General features: G+C 36.6%; 1 protein-coding gene across 1 annotated transcript; it reads left to right on the top strand.

The window, feature by feature from the left end:
* Positions 1 to 485: 485 nt before the first annotated feature.
* On the top strand, positions 486 to 6,467 carry LOC108679184 (profilin). Its single transcript, XM_018167784.2, has 3 exons — positions 486 to 656; positions 4,856 to 5,033; positions 6,212 to 6,467. Exons 2-3 carry the CDS (start codon positions 4,856 to 4,858, stop codon positions 6,412 to 6,414), a joined length of 381 nt encoding a protein of 126 aa, XP_018023273.1. The 5' UTR covers positions 486 to 656; the 3' UTR covers positions 6,415 to 6,467.
* The last annotated feature ends 13,774 nt before the right edge of the window (positions 6,468 to 20,241 follow it).

The following is a 20,241-nucleotide window of genomic DNA, read 5'->3' on the forward strand; positions in this document are numbered from 1 at the left end:
CAGTTATTGTAGCCGGGCCAAACCCGGTTCAGGATAACTCACACAAGGGATTACAAGGTCCCCAACACCCACACACAAAAAAGTGCATGGTTATTAGGACAAAGTGTGCCTTATTTCTTCGAGTGTATGAACTGTTAGAAAAATTACCGTTAACGGTATTACCGGCGTTTCAGTGGCCGGCACGTGAAAAGAAACACCGTGTCGCCGTTTTCATTATAATTTAACACCAGAAATCCGTTAAACATCTGATAAAAACGGCGAAACAGTTCATTTTCACGGGGCGACCGGCCACTAGAACGCCAGTGGGACCGTTTTTTCACCGTTTTTTCTAACAGTGCATCGTTATTAGGACAAAGTGTGCCTGATTTCTTCGAGTCTATGTGCATGAGTCAGTGAAGGCAGCCGGCTGAGAGATAAGACAAAGCCATGCGTTATCTTATCTCACGAGCGCATGTAGATGCCACGTACGTCCCGTATGAGATCAGTACGAGTTGGTCGCTAGCAAAGGAAGCTGTCCAGCGAGTGTTGCTCTCATCGTATTTAACAATTAACTATTTAATTTAACAATTAACATTACTGATACGAATTCCTGTTTAGCAGCTGTGGTATAACAGTCGTTTCCCGAATAACAAATAACAAGAACAAAAATAACAAAGGTAAGGAATGATATTTGTATGTTATCTCTTGTTAGTAATATTCATGCCTGACGTAAAACAAGATAACAAGCCGAGCAAGACTCAAGAATTTAAACTTATTGTTTTCTCCACTGATCTTCTATTGCACGATGACATCATAATTAAAAAACGTTCTGCTTTAAATTTCGGTTCTTTCTAAAATGTTAAAAAAATTAGTACTGGAATAATGTTTAGTTTTTGATGTACTAACTGAACACTATTGATTGTTAATTACTATTCAATGATTGCTGTGTAATAGGCTACTGTGAAATATGGAAGAACGTGCAGCCAAACAACCAATATTTCCTGAGATTCAGATCGTTATAGTGGAACCATGGGATTGTTATTGGTGGCTGACACCGAGATTGTTATTGGTGGCGACATTAATGACTGACACCAGATTGTTATTGGTGGCGACATTATATAGTGACTGACACCAGATTGTTATTGGTGGCAACATTAGTAACTGACACCAGAGATTGTTATTGGTGACAACATTAGTGACTGACACCAGGATTGTTATTGGTGGCGACATTAGTGACTGACACGAGGATTGTTATTGATGACAACATCAGTGTCTGACACCAGGATTGTTATTGGTGGCAACATTAGTGACGGTACACAAGAATTGTTATTGGTGGCGACATTAGTAACTGACACGGGGATTGTTATTAGTGGCGACATTAGTGACTGACACCAGGATTGTTATTGGTGGCGACATTAGTGACTGACACCAGATTGTTATTGCTGGCGACATTATATAGTGACTGACACCAGATTGTTATTGGTGGCGACATTATATAGTGACTGACACCAGATTGTTATTGGTGGCGACATTAGTGACTGACACCAGGATTGTTATTGGTGGCGACATTAGTGACTGACACCAGAGATTGTTATTGGTGGCGACATTAGTGACTGACACGAGGATTGTTATTGGTGACTGACACGGGATTGTTATTGGTGACTGACAGCGGGATTGTTATTGGTGACTGACACGGGGATTGTTAATGGTGGCGACATTGGTGACTGACACCAGAATTGTTATTGGTGGCGACATTAGTGACTGACACGAGGATTGTTATTGGTGGCGACATTAGTGACTGACACCAGAATTGTTATTGGTGGCGACATTAGTGACTGACACCAGATTGTTATTGGTGGCGACATTATATAGTGACTGACACCAGGATTGTTATTGCTGGCGACATTAGTGACTGACACCAGGATTGTTATTGGTGGCGACATTAGTGACTGACACCAGGATTGTTATTAGTGGCGACATTAGTGACTGACACCAGAATTGTTATTGGTGGCGACATTAGTGACGGTACAACGGTTCTTAACTAATCACAAGCGACAGACAGCGCTACGAAGAAACAGGATATGGAGAGATTAGGTTAGGAAAACTCCTGACAAACTGGTACAGTCCTATGGTGGACAGACAGAATGCCATTAATGTCTGTTTTTAGCAGACAAATTTAGATGTAGAAAGAACGCCGTAATTGACTGAATTTGGCAGACAAAGTCAGTGTTTACATGTTCTTTACATTGTAAAAAGAACGCCGTAATTACTGAATTTTGCTGACAAAGTCAGTGTTTACATGTTCTTTACATTGTAAAAAGAACGCCGTAATTGACTAAATTTGGCAGACAAAGTCAGTGGATACAGAAGTCTAGGCAGAACAAAAGTCTAGACAGAAAAAAATTCTAGGTATAACATAAGTCTAGGTAAACCAAAAGTTTAGGTATGACAGAAGTCTATGCAGAACAAGAGTCTAGGCAGAACAGAAGTCTATGCAGAACAAAAGTCTAGGCAGAACAGAAGTCTATGCATAACAAAAGTCTATGCAGAACAAAAGTCTAGGCAGAACAGAAGTCTAGGCAGAACACAAGTCTAGGCAGAACAAAAGTCTATGCAGAAGAAATGTCTAGGTATACCAAAAGTTTAGGTACAATAGAAGTCTAGGCAGAACAAAAGTCTATGCATAACAAAAGTCTATGAAGAACAAAAGTCTAGGCAGAACAAAAGTCTAGGCAGAACTAAAGTCTAGGTATAACAAAAGTCTAGGCAGAACAAAAGTCTAGGCATAACAAAAGTCTAGGCAGAACAAAAGTCTAGGCATAACAAAGAGTCTAGGCATAACAAAAGTCTAGGCAGAACAAAGGCACAGCAGCAGTACATAAGTCTAGGCAGAACAAAAGTCTAGGCAGAACAAAAGTCTAGGCAGAATAAAAGTCTAGGTAGAACAAGAGTCTATGCCTGTCTCTTATACACATCTAGATGTGTATAAGAGACAGACTCAATACTCACTGCAGTGAGTGACAGAGAGCGCATTTTCTCGTCGACGAAAACTTGAGGTCACGGACGGACANAAGCTGGCATGCATAATGTTCATGTGAAGCTGGCATGCATAATGTTCATGTGAAGCTGGCATGCATAATGTTCATGTGAAGCTGGCATGCATAATGTTCATGTGAAGCTGGCATGCATAATGTTCATGTGAAGCTGGCATGCATAATGTTCATGCGAAGCTTACATGCATAATGTTCACGTGAAGCTGGCATGCATCAAAGAGTGCATCGCTATTTGAACAAAATCATTCATTTTTTCTGAGTGTATAACGTGAAGCTACCTTGAGCTAAAAAGCAAGAGTCTTATTTGGACAAAGTCATTCATTTTTTTCTGAGTGTATAACGTGAAACTACCTTGAGCTAAAAATCAAGAGTCTCATTTGGACAAAATCATTAATTTTTTCTGAGTGTATAACGTGAAGCTACCTTGAGCTTTGTTATCATACACGAGCCTTCCTGTGACAAAGGTACACTCACAGAAATTGATGGCTCATATTGTCAAAAAATGACACACTTTCTCACTCACAGCACGCACAGAGATCGGCTCTGACACGCTTTTGTGCGGGGAAAAACTGGGTTAGGATGACGCACACAATTTAAATGAGTGTATCGTTATTTGGACGAAGTATCACACATTTGTTTGAGTGGTGACATACATAACATGTGCACAGCGGCGTGATAAGCGAACACGTCCTGTCATGTTATGCTTACATGTACATAACACATGACATGATGCATAGACATGAACATAGAGCCTGCATGTTATACTTACATGTACACAGCACGTGACAGACATGATGCATAGACATGAACATAGAGCCTGCATGTTATACTTACATGTACACAGCACGTGACAGACATCATGCATAGACATGGACATAGACATGACTATGTAATACTACACAGTCTTGGTATAGATTATGTTACGGTACACATTATGTAATATATTTAAATTGATTTCAAATGATAATTACACATTTATCAATCAATATAATAGTTTAAAAGGTGCAGTAATGACTGTACAATAACGTAGGTTATTTTCTTGAGCTTAGCAGATGACGAATGAACTTGATATGTCATGTTACATCCTTATCAGCCTAATGACTGATAAGATATCAAACTATATCTAACTATCAAATATCCTGCACTTTTAGTCTTCACACCTGCATTGCCTCAATACTAACACACTAATTGCAAAAATCCAAATTTGAAAATCTAATTAATTTAACTTAATAATTTAACTTAATATCTTAACTTAACTTAATATCTTAACTGAACTGAATATCTTAAATTAATATATTTACTTAGCTTAATAAATAACTAAAATCTAACTAAGTCTGATATAATTTCATGATATTTGTGAGTCAATGAATGTTTAAGATGATACCACATTATTATACATCACAGTACCAACGCGCGATTGTAAATATAACTTACTTTTATTTCAATATAGAAATATTTCTGGAACTCAAATCGCAGAAATTTTGTTAACGTCCTCATCAACTGACGTACCGATGTCTACAAGGATGACGTCGTGGGACTCGTATACGTCCCTTCCAAATAACCCATTAACGTTCTCATGAACTCATTAACGTCCTCATGAATTCATTAACGTTCCAATCACCGCATTAACGTCCTCATGAACCCATTAACGTCCAAATCAACCCATTAACGTCCCAATCAACCCATTAACTTCCTCAACAACTACCGCATTAACGTCCGCATCACCTAACGTCCCCTTGTCCCCCAGATGTCGTGGGACTCGTACGTCCCCTCTATACAACCCATTAACGTCCCCCATCACCTAACGTCCCCTCGTCCCCCAGATGTCGTGGGACTCGTACGTCAGTGACCAGCTCATGTCCACCGGCAACCTGACGATGGCCGCCATCTGTGGCCACGACGGCCAGGTCTGGGCCTCCTCCAAGGACTTCACGCCCTCACCGGACGAGGCCCTCAAGCTCGTCAAGGCCTTCGAGGACCCCTCGGGCCTCGCAGCCTCAGGTGAGGGTAATAGGGGGTTACCCTCGGGTCTAGCAGCCTCAGGTGAGGGTAATAGGGGGTTACCCTCGGGTCTAGCAGCCTCAGGTGAGGGTAATAAGGGGTTACCCTCGGGCCTAGCAGCCTCAGGTGAGGGTAATAAGGGGTTACCCTCGGGTCTAGCAGCCTCAGGTGAGGGTAATAAGGGGTTACCCTTAGACGGTGTGAGGGTAATAGGGGGTTACCCTTAGGCGGTGTGATTGTAATAGGGGGTTACCCTTAGAAGATGTGAGGGTAATAGCTGAGTTACCCTCGGGTCTAGCAGCCTCAGACGAGGGTAATGGCTGGGTTAACCTCGGGCCTCGCAGCCTCAGGTGAAGGTAATGCCTGGGTTACCCTCGGACCTCGCCTCAGGTGAGGGTAATGACTGGGTTACCTACGGCCAATGGCGGCCAAACGTGAGGGTAATGGCAGGGTTACCCTCAGCCAATGTGAGGGTAATGGCAGGGCTACCCTCGTGTCTAGCAGCCTCAGGTGAGGGTAATGGCTGGGTTACCCTCGGGTCGATGTGAGGGTAATGGTTGGGTTACCCTTAGCCGATGTGAGGGTAATGGCGAGGCTGCCCTTACCCGACGTGAGGGTAATGTCAGAACTGCCCTTAGGGTCTAGAAAAGGTAAAGATAAGATGGTCTAGACTTTAAGGTAAAGATAAGATGGTCTAGACTTTAAGGTAAAGATAAGGTAGTCTAGACTTTAAGGCTATTTCGAGATATGATAAAATTATTTAATTATCATAACTAGTAATTTATGCATCTTTATGGCTGAACCTGAACTTAATGCCTATAGCACAATACGCGCGCAGAGAAGTACAGTGAATCATAGTGTATGTATCATGAATGTGCTCATCGCACAATGAATTAACCTATTTATAATGCAGTTATTTATAATGCATGTATAATGAATGAACCTATCGTATTCACTATGCAGCTGACTCCTGAACTACGGTTCACACGCAGGCATGCAGTTATTTATAATGTTTTATTATGTACGCATAGTGAACCTAATGAACGAAGCTGATGCCTGAATTACGGTTGATGTACAGGCATGCATAGTAATTTATAATGTATTTATAATGTACGCATAATGAATGAACTTATCATATTCAATATGCAGCTGATGCCATAATTACGGTTCACACGCAGGTATGCACATAGCAGGCACACGGTTCGTGTACCTGAGTGGCACGGACGAGACCCTGCGTGGCAAGAAGAACACGGTGGGCGTGCACGTGGCTAAGACCAAGACCGCTATCATCATCGGGGTCTACGAGGAGCCCATACAGCCCGGACAATGTGCTGTTACTGTTGAGAGTCTTGCCGACTATCTCAGGGGCGTCAACTACTAACATTACTACCAACATCACTACTAACATACTAACATTACTACCAACATCATTAACTACCAACATCACTGCTAACATCATTCCCAACACTACCAACATCACTACTAAAATATTAACATCACTACTACTAACATTACTACCAACATCACTACTAACATCACTACCAAGCAGTCAATTGTTATATGGTGATATTCACAAGATGGAACATGTCAGTGATACTATCTCTACAACTTCAATCAAGACTATTAACATGTTGAACATGTTGAACAACTTGCATGGTATTCACTACCTCAACAAGGTTTACTTATTTGTCATGTTAAATTATTTTTAAAAATTTACACTACAAAATAAAATTACATTTGGTTTTACTTCCTAGCGAAACTAAACATTTGTTCAAGAAAACTTGTTGAGTTAAAGTGCTGAATCAGCTGTAAAATTTCCATCATTATCATTTAAAATTTTAATCTTGTAAAAAACATTAAACATAGCAGCAATCAAATGTTTTCATAGAATCCTGAAAATCAGTGATTTAGTTCATTACTTAATTAATTACTGTTCATTTTAAACATCAGTGATTTACTTAATTACTTAATTACTGTTCATTTTAAATCAACATTACATACAAGGTCCTACAAAATGTTGTGACTTCACCATTCTTAACAGCCACCGTTTGACAACCTCACCTTTTTATAGAAATCTAGCATAGGATTCTTAAGCCTATTTCTATAAGGTTCACTTTTTTCGTAATCTAGAATCTTGTATCACCGTCATTATCTATTGCCTTATGTCTAAATTAATGATAATGGAATAAGTAATGTTAAAATCACTATAACTCTTCCCTTTAGATTATTTAATGAAAAGATTTGAATCGTTTCATACTTTTTGACAGACTCTCTTTCTATACACTAAATTATTTAGAGATAATCAATTTAAATGACTCTTTCTAAGTTTTAAAATAAATCCATAAAACAATATTGTTTTTTTTTCTTTTCTTCAATGGTCATGTAACAATCTAATCAATAAATAACCAAGTATCTAATAAAGTCCAAATTAATTTCTTAGATAAATTAACATTAATAATAGTAGGGGTTAGCACTTAAAATAATCTCTTAGATTAAATGAGATTTGCTTGAATTATAAATGTCAAGAAATTTAATCATGCATGTCAAACTTTTTCATCAGTTGAAGAGATCATATATTTACCAAACGCATATATTACCCCATGTCAATTATATGCAATTTTAGCAAGTAACATATATTGTTTTTTGAAACAAGTCAATGATTGTTATTTATTCAGTGCAAATAGCTATCATGCCTAAAATAATGATGGTAAAATATTAAAATATTTAGGGATTATTTCAAATAATGAACTGCTAACTGGGAATTTGGACACCAAATGACTTTGGTAGGCAAGATAAATTTTAAGGCATATGTATTTTGTATAAATTTTCATTGATATATACATGACAATAACATGCCAGTAAGAGATGTTACCCTCAACTCGTGTACCAATATATAACCTATGGTACTAGTAATAATAGTAGTTACTCATGTGACAGAGACCAACACAACAAGATTGTTTCCATGTTGGTTATCATTTGTTCACACTCACTGAAATGTCTGAGTTTTCCCAACAGTCACCGTTATTTTGACAGCTAATATGCTCTAAATGCTGTTTAATATGATATAATATAAAATAATAATATAATATAACTTTAATCATATCATAAGACAACACAATTTAGGCCAAAGTCACCACTAATTGGCAAAAAATTGCCACATTTTAACACGTTGACTCCGAAGTGGTACATATGCGTACCACAAAATGTATTTCTCCAGGACGTAGTGGTACATACCTAATACAGGTTGCCTAAAATTGGCCAAATTCAAGAACAAAAAAGGCCAAAAAAGGCCAATAACTCAATATAAACTAGTTTTTTTGTAGGTTCTGCTATGAAAATTCTATTTATTTTCTTTTTGCAGTATTTAAAATTTAATTAGGAAGTACCCCTATCATAAATTTTAGCCGGCCAACGCAATTGAGAAAACTAAATCACGGAATTTGTCCGGAAAAAATGACCGTCTGGCAACCCTGCTTAAAAACAGTACAAAAATGAAATAATAGTACAAGATTGTAGTAATCGTAGTCAACGTGTTAAGAAAATGTGTAGAAAATTATGGCAAATATCACCACAATGCAGGCCAGTCACCACAATGCAGGCCAGTCATCACAATGCAGGCCAGTCACCACAATGCAGGCCAGTCACCACAATGCAGGCCAGTCATCACAATGCAGGCCAGTCACCACAATGCAGGCCAGTCACCACAATGCACATCTGAATTAATCAAAAATGGACTTAAAAAATATAAATGTAAATATAAATATAAATAACATATATAGGTACATATATAAAAAATAAATTTAAATAAATAATATTATAAATAAATTGCCAATAAATTGTAAAGGGAAAACTCACTCATAAATAGCCAACTCAGAATAATATTTTACAAGATATAAGGGAAATGAAAAACATTGATTTACTTAAAATAAACAAATGAACAGCATTCATATACGGTATTTCATTTGTATAGGTTGAAAAACTGAAATTTAATGACTAAATTCAGTGTAATGACTTACAAGATAAATGGTAAATTAAAAATATTGATTTACTTAAAATATACAATTCAACAGCATTTATAAATTTCATTTGTATTGGTTAAAAAACTGACTAAGCATTCCATGACTAAATACATTCTGAATTGTAATGAATATTGATGATTTTAAGGATGATTAGTCTTTAAATATATTCAACATACACAATTTTCCAGATAGGCCCTTTACTAGCAGTAATTTCATGTCTTATTTATTTATTCTCCATTTTAAAACCTAACAGTGCCTTTTACTCTACTAATTGATTGTATTTGTGTTTCTAGATCTGAACTTCTTCTGAACTGAATGTTGTGAACTGACGATGGAGCTGGACTCCGAAACGTTTTCTCTTATAAAGATATGGTGAATTTTTGTGGTATTGTTTTTGCTTTTAAATTCCTGGTTAACTTGGGATTTAAGCAAACAAGTGATTTTAATACTTATTTTCCAGCTCTTTATAGCTCAGTACGAGACAAGAATTTCAGTGTGAACTGAGAAACTCGAATCATGTAAGCAAATTTTCCACTAATTCATGGTAGGGTAAATTGATTTTGATGCAAAAAAATCTTTGAAAGCCTGCACATCTCACACATTTCAAATTTTGTATTTCTTTTTTCTCATTTTGTAATTTTCTTGTAAATATTAGCATGTAACACTGCCTTACCCAGATAAATTTAATTAATTTTTTTTTTCAATAATAACAGCAAATCTATGTTACATATTTGAATACATTTTTTCAGGTTATATCTTTCAGTCTCCATAAGCTTATTGAAATGAAAAAAAAAATACATGGAAATGTATTCAAATAAATGTTTTCTTGAATTACACTCATTAAAATACAAAAAACTACCAAGGACTTGTTTATTACAGTAACTTAACATAATAATCATGAATGAGATGCCACTCACCTTCTTGAAGACATACTGCCAAGCAATATAGATGACCTCAATCCTCCAAGCTACAGTCTATCACTAATGCATAATCAGGATTACATGAACAGATTTAATCACAAATAATCAGGAATAAAGCTTATCATGAAATTTTCTAACAAGCAAATTTAGAAAATTTATTAGAAGACTCTAAGGCAGTTGAGTTTTATCTGAAACAGAAATTATTCCATCATTGCAAGAAAAATCATAAATGGTGGATTAATGGATTTATAGTTTTTAACCCTTTAGCGGGCAATCATTGAAATATTCAGAAATTAAAATATCAGAAAATAGTTCAAGAAAGTAAGAAGTATTAGGGTATATCAAAAATTTATTCCTATGTATTTTTAAAAAATGTGCATATTGGAGGTTTAAGTTGGACTTGAATAATTTATTAAATGTGGTCACTGCAAGAAATATTCTCTTTATAATAAAAATTTATTTATGCAGATGAAATAATTTAATTTAGTTCAATTAAATCAAGTTACCTTAAATAATTAAATACCGGTATGTAGGTATTGATACTTCTGCCTTTAAAAAAAATGCGGAAAGAGTGCCATTTTCATTGTCCGAGTCACAATTTTCATTTAAATGCTCATATTTTAATTTTTGGGCATGGCAGGTGGTGATGCTAGGCATGGAATGATGGTGAGATAATTACTGGTTGACTGAGGCGTTATGAGGACGCCTCAAAAACAAACAGGAAGCCGTGGTGGGGCTTTTTGTGAGGCTATTTCAAGTGATCATATATGGTAACTTGCTCGTGAAAAGGTTAAATGAGAAGAATACATACATTAGATTTAGGCAACCTGCAGCTGCAGGGGAAGACAATTTAGTTTAGACCAGTGGTTCCCAAAGTGGGCAATATCGCCCTCCTGGGGGCGGTGGAAAGATTTTGGGGGCGGTGAGGAAGAAGAGGGCGGTAGGGAGGTGGTAGTCTGAGTTCTATGTCAGAAGTTCCAACGTTTGACGATTTGTACACAACACGTGCAGCACATGACTTCCAGCAATGGTTTTGTCACCCAGATGTTTTTTAACCTCTCCTGGGTTTACGTCTCGGACAAATACATGGCTGAACTCGCGGCCGGTCTCAAGGCCAATTTCCAAATTCAATGATCAAGGAATATCTCTCAAACTAATGAACTTAACTAGATGAAACTTGATACACGTATTCATTAGGACATAACAATGATGTTTATTTAGTGAAAATTGTTTGAATTTTGCCATCGTTTGTTTTGGCCATAGTTATATGGCAATATGGGCCAAAATTCACAGTGATCAAGGATTTTCTTCCAAACTACTGAAGAGATTCAAACAAAATTTTGAATTTACAGTCCTAACTGCCAAATGGTAATGTTTAGCTCGTGAAAATATTTTTTATTGTGCCTTCGTTTGCAAGTTTTTTTTCATTTCACCTTTATTCGTGATTTAAACAGCAATACGTGCTTAAATTAGCAGTAATCAAGAAATTTCTTCCAAACTACTAAAAAGATTTGAACAAAACTTTGTATTTAAATACCCAACCTCTGCAACAGTGATGTTTAGCTTGTTACAGTTTTTCTTCAATTTTGCCTTTGTTTGCGAGTTATACGGCTATACGTAAACGGCTCTTGGTTAAACCGGCTGGTAGAAAAGCCGGTCGTTTCTTGTAGATTGGTCGTGAGACCGGACCGGCCACAAGTCTGGCCGTAAATTTGCCAAGGTGTCCTTGGTTTCTAGTGCTGAAACAGTTAAAACAGCTGAAAAGCATATTGGTTCACTGAATAGGATTCTATTTGTGAAATACGCATTTGTGTTTAACCTTATTCTTTCAAAATTGCAGCTTACTAAATTTTAAGCAAGAGGCGTATATTTTTATATGCCTGTGGGTGTGGGGGGCACTAGAAATTCACTAGGGAGCCAAAGGGGGCGCCAGCCTGAAAAAGTTTGGGAACCACTGGTTTAGACAATGATTCCACAATTAAATCCACATATACATAATAATCATAAAATTGTTATGGCAAATTAAGAGCATTTTTTGGCAGCACAGCAGATACAGAATAAGATCAAGAAACAAAACAATCAAATTTTTTTAGTTATTTTAAGAGTACACCTTCCTCTTAATGATTGTTCCTAGCAATTTTTAACCTTAAGTTCTCATTACTTTAGAAAATATTTTTATAACAACCCAAGTAGGTATAGTACGGTATAAAATTGGATATTTGCAATTTTTAACCTTAGGTTCTCATTACTTTAGAAAATATTTATATAACAACCCAAGTGGCAAGTAAAATATAAAATTAAATATTTGCAATTTTTAACCTAAAGTTCCCATTCAACCATTAATGGGCATAATGGTTCAACCATTATGTATTTATGCGCTATGTAGGTTTGCCTTGGAGTCTTTTGGTTAGAAAAACGGCGTCCTCGACCTATGTTGTGCCATGCTTTACAGTCTGGTTTATCTTTATGCCCAGCCTCCCAGTCCCAGGACGGCAGGACCCAGTGGGCCTGGGAGGCTGGGCAATGGGCATAATGGTTGAACAATATTTTTCAGACGACATTGGTTGATCAAAAAGCAGATTTAAGGAAGTAATTTGAATTTTTAATAAGGCTTTGAATAAAAAAATATTCATTTTTAAATTATACTCATAGGAAGCATACAATAGCCTAATAGGTACAAAAATTTTGGTGAACACAAGACAATCAATAATTAAACAGATTTTTAGACCTCAAAAGAGCTAAAACCTCATAATTGTTATAAACTAGTGTTTTAATACATTTTTCACTAAATACCTAAAAAAAATGGTCAATAAGCTACACCTAATTGATGCAATTTACCATCTACATTTTCTCTCTCTTGTTTAGCACAGATTAATTGGCTAAAGGCAACGCGATCAAAAGGTCTTCTCGCTTCGTCCCTAAACAGTCAAAACAATGTAAATTGTGTAAACACCAAAGCACCGAAACTTTTTCAGCGTAGAAACGACTTACTTACCGTTCACTAAAAATGTAATTGATTAAAATTCATGAGAGACGATCTATTTTATAGTGTTCTCATCATGCATTGGCATCATTAATTCTCAATAAAATAAATGAAATGCCGCGTATTTTACCAATTTACTTTTGAATATCAGTTATTAGAAAAGCAGAATTAGAGCAGTGAGGTGCGAGTTCGAGACTGCAAGATGCTCTGAAGGCTCTGCGATTTAAGAATCAGCGACAGGCCTACGGCCTACTAAACGCTGAAACCGCTATTATTATTATTATTATTATTATTATTATTATTATTATTATCATTATTATTATTAAAAAATTAGGCAATAATTCACTTCATGATATAATGCAACAATAATTTCCGTAAAAATCTCACATTTCCCTATAAAGTTATGCATTCTCATATAAAATACTGCAGTTATAAGAGTATTATTGAGACTATCAAAAATTTTCTGCTCAACTCACCAAATTATCCATTAATAAATAATACTGAGGAGTTTAGGTATACGTGAACTACATGTAACAGAGGTGCATCACCTTCAGCTGGCAGAGTGTTGGTTACGTCTCGGACGAATTTACGGCCGGACCCGCGGCCGGTCTCGCGGCTATTCAGTATTTTAGAAGAAATCTCGTGTACACTGCAAATTTCGGCACGTTTCGTCATATAACTCACGAATGAAGGCGAAATTTAAAAAATTGTCACGAGCTTGACATCACCGTCAGGCCATAATGAATACGTGTACCAAGTTTCATCGAGCTACGTTCAGTACTTTGGGAGATATTTGATGTACACTGAATCTGGAGCCCGGCCGCGAGACCGGCCGCGGGTCCGGCCGTAAATTCGTCCGAGACGTGTGTTGGTTCAGGTTGCAAGTGTCATAAAAACATAAAAACCATTAGTGTGAAAGCCACGCGGGGAAATGACCGCAGAAATATGGCTTAATTGCAGATTACTCAGAAAATTACACCGTCAATTTTAAGGACAATTTTTCGCGTCGGGTTTCCGATCAGGAACCCGGCAGGGTGGCCCAGTGGTTAAAGTTCAGAGTACCAAGATTGGCGCAGAGAGGCGCGGGTTCGATCCCAGCTCTGTGCGCCAGTTTCTGGTCAGAATCGGCGAGGAGGCCGGGCGGTTAAGTACAGCAGAATTGTAGCAGTGAGTTGCGAATTCGAGACCGCAACAAGCTGTGAATGTTCTGCGATGTTAAGAATCGGCGACAGGCCTACGGCCTACTAAACGCTGAAACCGCTATTATTATTATTATTCAAGGACGAATACGGAACCGAGTCCGAAATGCTCGCTAAGTAGCGATAATGGAGCGGCCATTAGAGAAGTACGCCTTACCTAAATCAGCAACCAAGTTGGAAACGAGGATTTTCGAAAATGAAACACTGGACAGTAGAAGCGACATATACAACTTTCAAATGGTAACCGCCACTAGGTGCTTGCTTGTACACAGGGACAGTAATGGCGGCCAGTGAACTTTCAAATGATAACCGCCACTATTTACCGCGCTATTGGCCTTGTGTATAGGCGCTACTGGCCACGAAAGGCTCCAGTAACCCTTTACACGAAGCCAGGAGCGTGATAATTAGCAGCAGTAAGCATTTAAAAGCTGTACTGGCGGCCACTGCTGGCTACGTCTCTAAGAGTCAAGTCACTATAAGTTCTTGAGCAGCACCGCTCAGTAAAACCAAGCTCACTTCTGAGATTAGAAGTAACCTAATCCAGATCTCGACTTCATGGGAACCAGTGGCCTCACCATGAAAAACAGTTAAGTGTTCAAAATTCCGTAGCCAATCCCTGACGGCTTTTCAGGCTGAATCCACCAATGACAGACGATGATTCGGCCGCTACGTGTACTTGGATGAGTTTTGATGGTTACAGCCACAGATTTTCACTCCGAGTGTACTCAAGTGAGTTTATTTATTATTATATTTTTTTGAAGGTTACGGCCACAGATTTTCACTCCAATTTTACGAGGTTAGGAGTAACAAGCATTACGGTGGTGGTTGATAAACGGCAAGAGGATGGCGCAGGAAACAACTATCTATATTTTGCCAACAGCATCCGTTGGTCTTATCGTGATTTGTGGGAGCCCGTGTTTACGTTACAGTTTTGATTTTGGGACTGACACACCAACTTTGCTCTCAAGTTCATTCCAACATAAATCATTATATTATATGCATAACTTATTGTTTTATATTATTCGTTAAAAAATGTAAGAAATGAAATTTTATCGTGATTTTTGAGAGCCCGTATTTTCGTAAAAGTTTTGATTTTGGGACTGGCACACCAACTTTGCTCTCAAGTTGATTCCAGCACGAATCATTATATTATATGCGTCATTTATTATATTATTTTATTTACTTAAAATTTTCAAGATATGAACTTGTCGTTATCATCGAAAGCAGCATTATTTAGTCGCGCTATCAAACTAATAAAGAAAGTTGAGGAACTTTGATTAAAGTGAAGAAGGAAAAATAAAAGTTTACATCTTCTTGTAAGTAAATGCAAAGGAGATAAAAAAATACGTTCAGAAATGTAACTGTTTTATTGCGGTCCTGAAAATGAACCCATCAACATACACGCGTTCAATAATGTATAAAAATGTGCACGGAGATTTGCCTTAAATATATATAAAAATTATCTGCACGGTGACTTAAGCTACGATAAAAAACAGTATTCCAGTTCTCAATTCAGAGTGTTTAAACGACGCCTCTTGTCCGCGGAACAACTTTACATGCTAAGGAAATTCCAGTAATTTGAGGTAACAAATGAATGTAAGAATGTAAATGAAGATAACAAATGAATGTATATACTATCATCAGTAAAAACACCACTCGAGACAAAAATACGATGAGATTAACTTAGCAAATTCTTATTGTAGAATGAAAGGAAATGACGTATCTAGCGATCATCTGATGAAAAATTCTAGAATAGCGTCGAAATAAATCGTCTCGTTTCAAGTAATTTTTTAATAATTCAATTTAATTGCATGATTACTTACAAATAATTATTTCATTAAAATTTGTTTCCATTCTAAATCAGTAAGTTTGAACTAATAAACAACATCGTACCAGTCAATCATCTTTTATCACTCAGATAACTATGGGCAGAAAAAACTCTTATTTGTCTAAGCACCGTGGATTTGTTGCAAGACTGAAGAAACCTCTATAAAATAATCTATTATGATAATAAATTCTTTTCAATAACAAACGTGTATGTACACAACAACGTGCTCGAAAAAAAAAAGAATAAATGTGTCGATATTTACACGCTAATAAAACCCAGTGATTTCAACGGTCATAGAAAATCTATAAAAATTCCCTAAATTCGATATTTTGATTAGAGGATCTTATGAGTAATAATTATACAAAATGAAACTTATTGCGAATATCGGCAAGTTCACTAATTATGAACAAGCTCTCGTAATTGAGTAGTTAACGTACGTTTTATAGTCGGCAATTTATTAGGAGACAAAAGTTCCAATATCCGAGGAGCAACAACAAGAATTAGATTACTTTAAAATAAAGAGGAAATTAAGAGTTAAAGTTAGCTTAATTTAGAAGGCATCACACACGTAATTTGTATAAGAATAATGTTAATAGCAAGATATAAAGAGTGGTTGGGACGGCAGCGCATTGGTCACAGAGCAAATAAAGCAAAACGACGTTGCTGAGACACCGAGATTCGAACCACCGGCCCATGTTTATTTAAAAAGGTTGTAGGTTCGAGTCTCACGCTCGCCATAGTTTTTTACCCTCTTATAATAAACCGAACTTTGATAAACTGAACTGAACCTATCGGCCGACGTTTATTTAAAAGGTTGAAGGTTCGAGTCTCACTCTCGCCACAGTTTTTCACCCTCCTCTTAAGATAAACCGAACGTTGATAAACTGAACGTTGATAAAGTGAACTGAACCTATCCATCCACGTTTATTTGAAAGGTTGTGGGTTCGAGTCTCACACTCGCCAGTTTTTCACCCTCTTATAATAAACCGAACTTTAATAAACTGAACCTTGATAAACTGAACTGAACTTATCGGCCCACGTTTATTTAAAAGGTTGTAGGTTCGAGTCTCACACTCGCCATAGTTTTTTTACCTCCTAAGATAAAACGGAACTTTGATAAACTGAACTGAAACCATAGGACCAGGTTTATTTAAAAAGTTGCAGGTTCGAGTCTCGCACTCGCCAGTTTTTCACCCTCCTCTTATAATAAACTGAACGTTGTTACCCACTGTACATAAGTCACTTTGCTTGAGCTCCTATGAAGGTTTACTAATTTAGTTATATCTTGACATGAGTGGATATATAATGGATATTAAACTGCATCTCAATGAATGCATTTTTAAACAGCTAGGTATAGTTAACATGAGCAAAACTTGGTCCTGTATTATCATTGTTTATGATTGTGCTTGAAATCTAAGATATGATGAGAAGGGGTTTTAATTTCAAAGGGAGATTAGCTTAGTATTATATCAATAAAACCAGAGCTGCTCTTTAATAGTACTGGGGCCATACTTTCAAAATTCGTTAAGTGAACGTAAGTACTTACGCTCTATTTTCTTGTCTATGATTAAGTGAACGTAAGTACTTACGCTCTATTTTCTTGTCTATGATTAANCATGTAACTGGAGTGAAGGAGTCCTATAGGATAGGGTTGATAGCTACACTTGAGGGCTAGCATGATAGCATGTAACTGGGGGATGGGGGAGTCCTATAGGATTGGGTTGAGGTTCGATTAAATACTTCTTTACTTTACTTCTTTAAAGAACTTCTGCAAAAGATATCCTGTGAGATATGAATTTCTCACTTCAAACCTAGAACATATCACAAAAGGCAGCAATATTAAAGAAAAACGTCCATAACTCATTATTTTTCACAACGTTGTATAGCTAAACAATCAATGGGAAGTAACAATAAAGGCAATGTTTTCACCAAGATACAATGAAGCACCCTTCTCTCATGGAAGTAACAATGATCTTACTTATTTCTCAGAAAGATATATTGGAAGCAAGACTACAAGTCAGAATTTAGCAGCACTTCGCATATGAATTTATACAGCGACTACAAGAAAAAAAACAACAATACACAGTTAGAAAAAATTACCGTTAACGGTATTACCGGTGTTTCAGTGGCCGGTCGGCACGTGAAAAGAAACACCGTGTCGCCGTTTTTAGTCTAATTTAACCCTAGAAATCCGTAAAACATCTAATAAAAACGGCGAAACAGTTTATTTTCACCGGGCGACCGGCCACTAGAATGCCAGTGGGACCGTTTTTTCACCGTTTTTTTTAACAGTGTATGGAAGTAACAATGATCTTACTTATTTCTCAGAAAGATATTTTGGAAGTTAGACTAAAAGTCGGAATTTAGCAGCACTTCGCACAGGAAATTCCACAGCGACTACAAGAAAATAAAACAACAATATCGTAATTTTGCCGATCCACTAATTGTTAAAATTGGATATAAGCATAAATTGGATATAGAATCAATGAATAGCGTTTGGTGAGTTGCAGCTGCATAATAAAACATAGCAAGAAAACTCTACCAAATGATATCATCAATTTAAAACATAAGCATGAAGTATATTTCCCGAGAAGTGAGTACAGTATGATTTTATCAATAAACTTCTAACACAAACATTTTATACAATACGTCATCTTGACTTTCACCGCCTTAACCAATCAATATAAAATTCGTTGTAAAACAATACCGTATAACGACCCTATATAAGCAAATCATATACATACAAATATTCATAAAAGAAACAATTCATAAAACAACGAATTAGATAAAAGCGAACAACCGCAAACTTCAGGCACTTCAAAAGGTTTTATAATTATATTGTGGTATAGCCACACTCCTACCCATTATTATTGTCTTAATAGAATTGCAAACATGTCTTCTTTATATGCAAATATAAAAGAATTGCAAATATGTCTTATTCCTTCTTGCGTTATAGGTACAAGTAATTAGCATATACTTCACTATAACCTAATAAATCCATGGGTCCCATATACCTAAATTAAACCGTAGCCTTAACAAGTAAATTGCTGAGCAAGTTTTATTGTCGACAACGGCAACTACTCAATGATCAAATATTCTATCACTTCATTAACGTAATATAGGCACTTAGCCTATATTAATAATATATAGGCTAATATATATAGGCACTTAAGAAGCATTAGGTAATACCATAAGGCAAGGGTAGGTACACTCAAATAAATCAGTTACACCTTGTCTAAATATCGATGCACTTTTTTGCCATTGTGTGGGCCATCCTCACTCAGTTTGGTCCAGATAAAAGGCGTATCAGTGCTACGAGCTGAAAGTGTGTCACAATTTAGACATTATGACCCAGTAATTTGTCTGAGCGTGGAGTCTTGGTAACACTAACCATCAAAATCGTACACACATAAAAACTGCCGTAACAATCGTCCGTACACCGGCGAGTGTAAAGACCCACAATCCAAAACGTCGAAGATAGTCTTAGCAAAGACAATAGTCTTAGCAAAGACAATAGTCTTAGCAAAGACAATAGTCTTAGCAAAGACAATAGTCTTAACAAAGACAATAGTCTTAACAAAAACAATAGTCTTGACAAAGGCAATCGTCGTAACAAAGACAATAGTCTTAACAAAAACAATTGTCTTAACAAAGACAATAGTCTTAACAAAGACAATAGTCTTAAAAAAGACAATAGTCTTAACAAAGACAATAGTCTTAACAAAGACAATTAACAATTCAAGTTCATGCCAAATGCACATCTGTAAATAAGGTAAAGTGTGTAGAAACTGGAAAGAAATGCTTAGTCGTTGCTGGAATGATTTCGACCACTATTTCACGTCAATAAAATTTTTGATCAAATTTGGCATGCAGTGATTTCCGAATGAATTCTTGGGTCTGCTGTTACACATAGAGGAACAAATTGCCATGCAACAATTTTTGTTGGAAACGACCGTTTTTATTTCAAGTATATGAACCGTTTTACATCTAATGAGCTAGCGCTGAAAAAGGATCTGTTGTAAGTACCTTAGAATATTGGATAAAAATCGATTAAATCTTGAAATGAGCTAGTCTCTTAGCAAATAAGTGCACGGCAAAAAAAACTCATTATATTCTAAGACAAGACCGATTAAAGTAGAGATTGTAAAGTTAAACTACGAGTGCGTGTGATAAGAGTCAAGTACGTACCTATTCGAATTTAAAGAAGAAAATACTATTTTACGATCATGTTAGCTAATGTAAGCCGTTACATTATTTCG

This window comes from Hyalella azteca, unplaced genomic scaffold (assembly GCF_000764305.2).
Source record: "Hyalella azteca isolate HAZT.00-mixed unplaced genomic scaffold, Hazt_2.0.2 contig653, whole genome shotgun sequence".
Lineage (NCBI taxonomy): Eukaryota > Metazoa > Arthropoda > Malacostraca > Amphipoda > Hyalellidae > Hyalella > Hyalella azteca.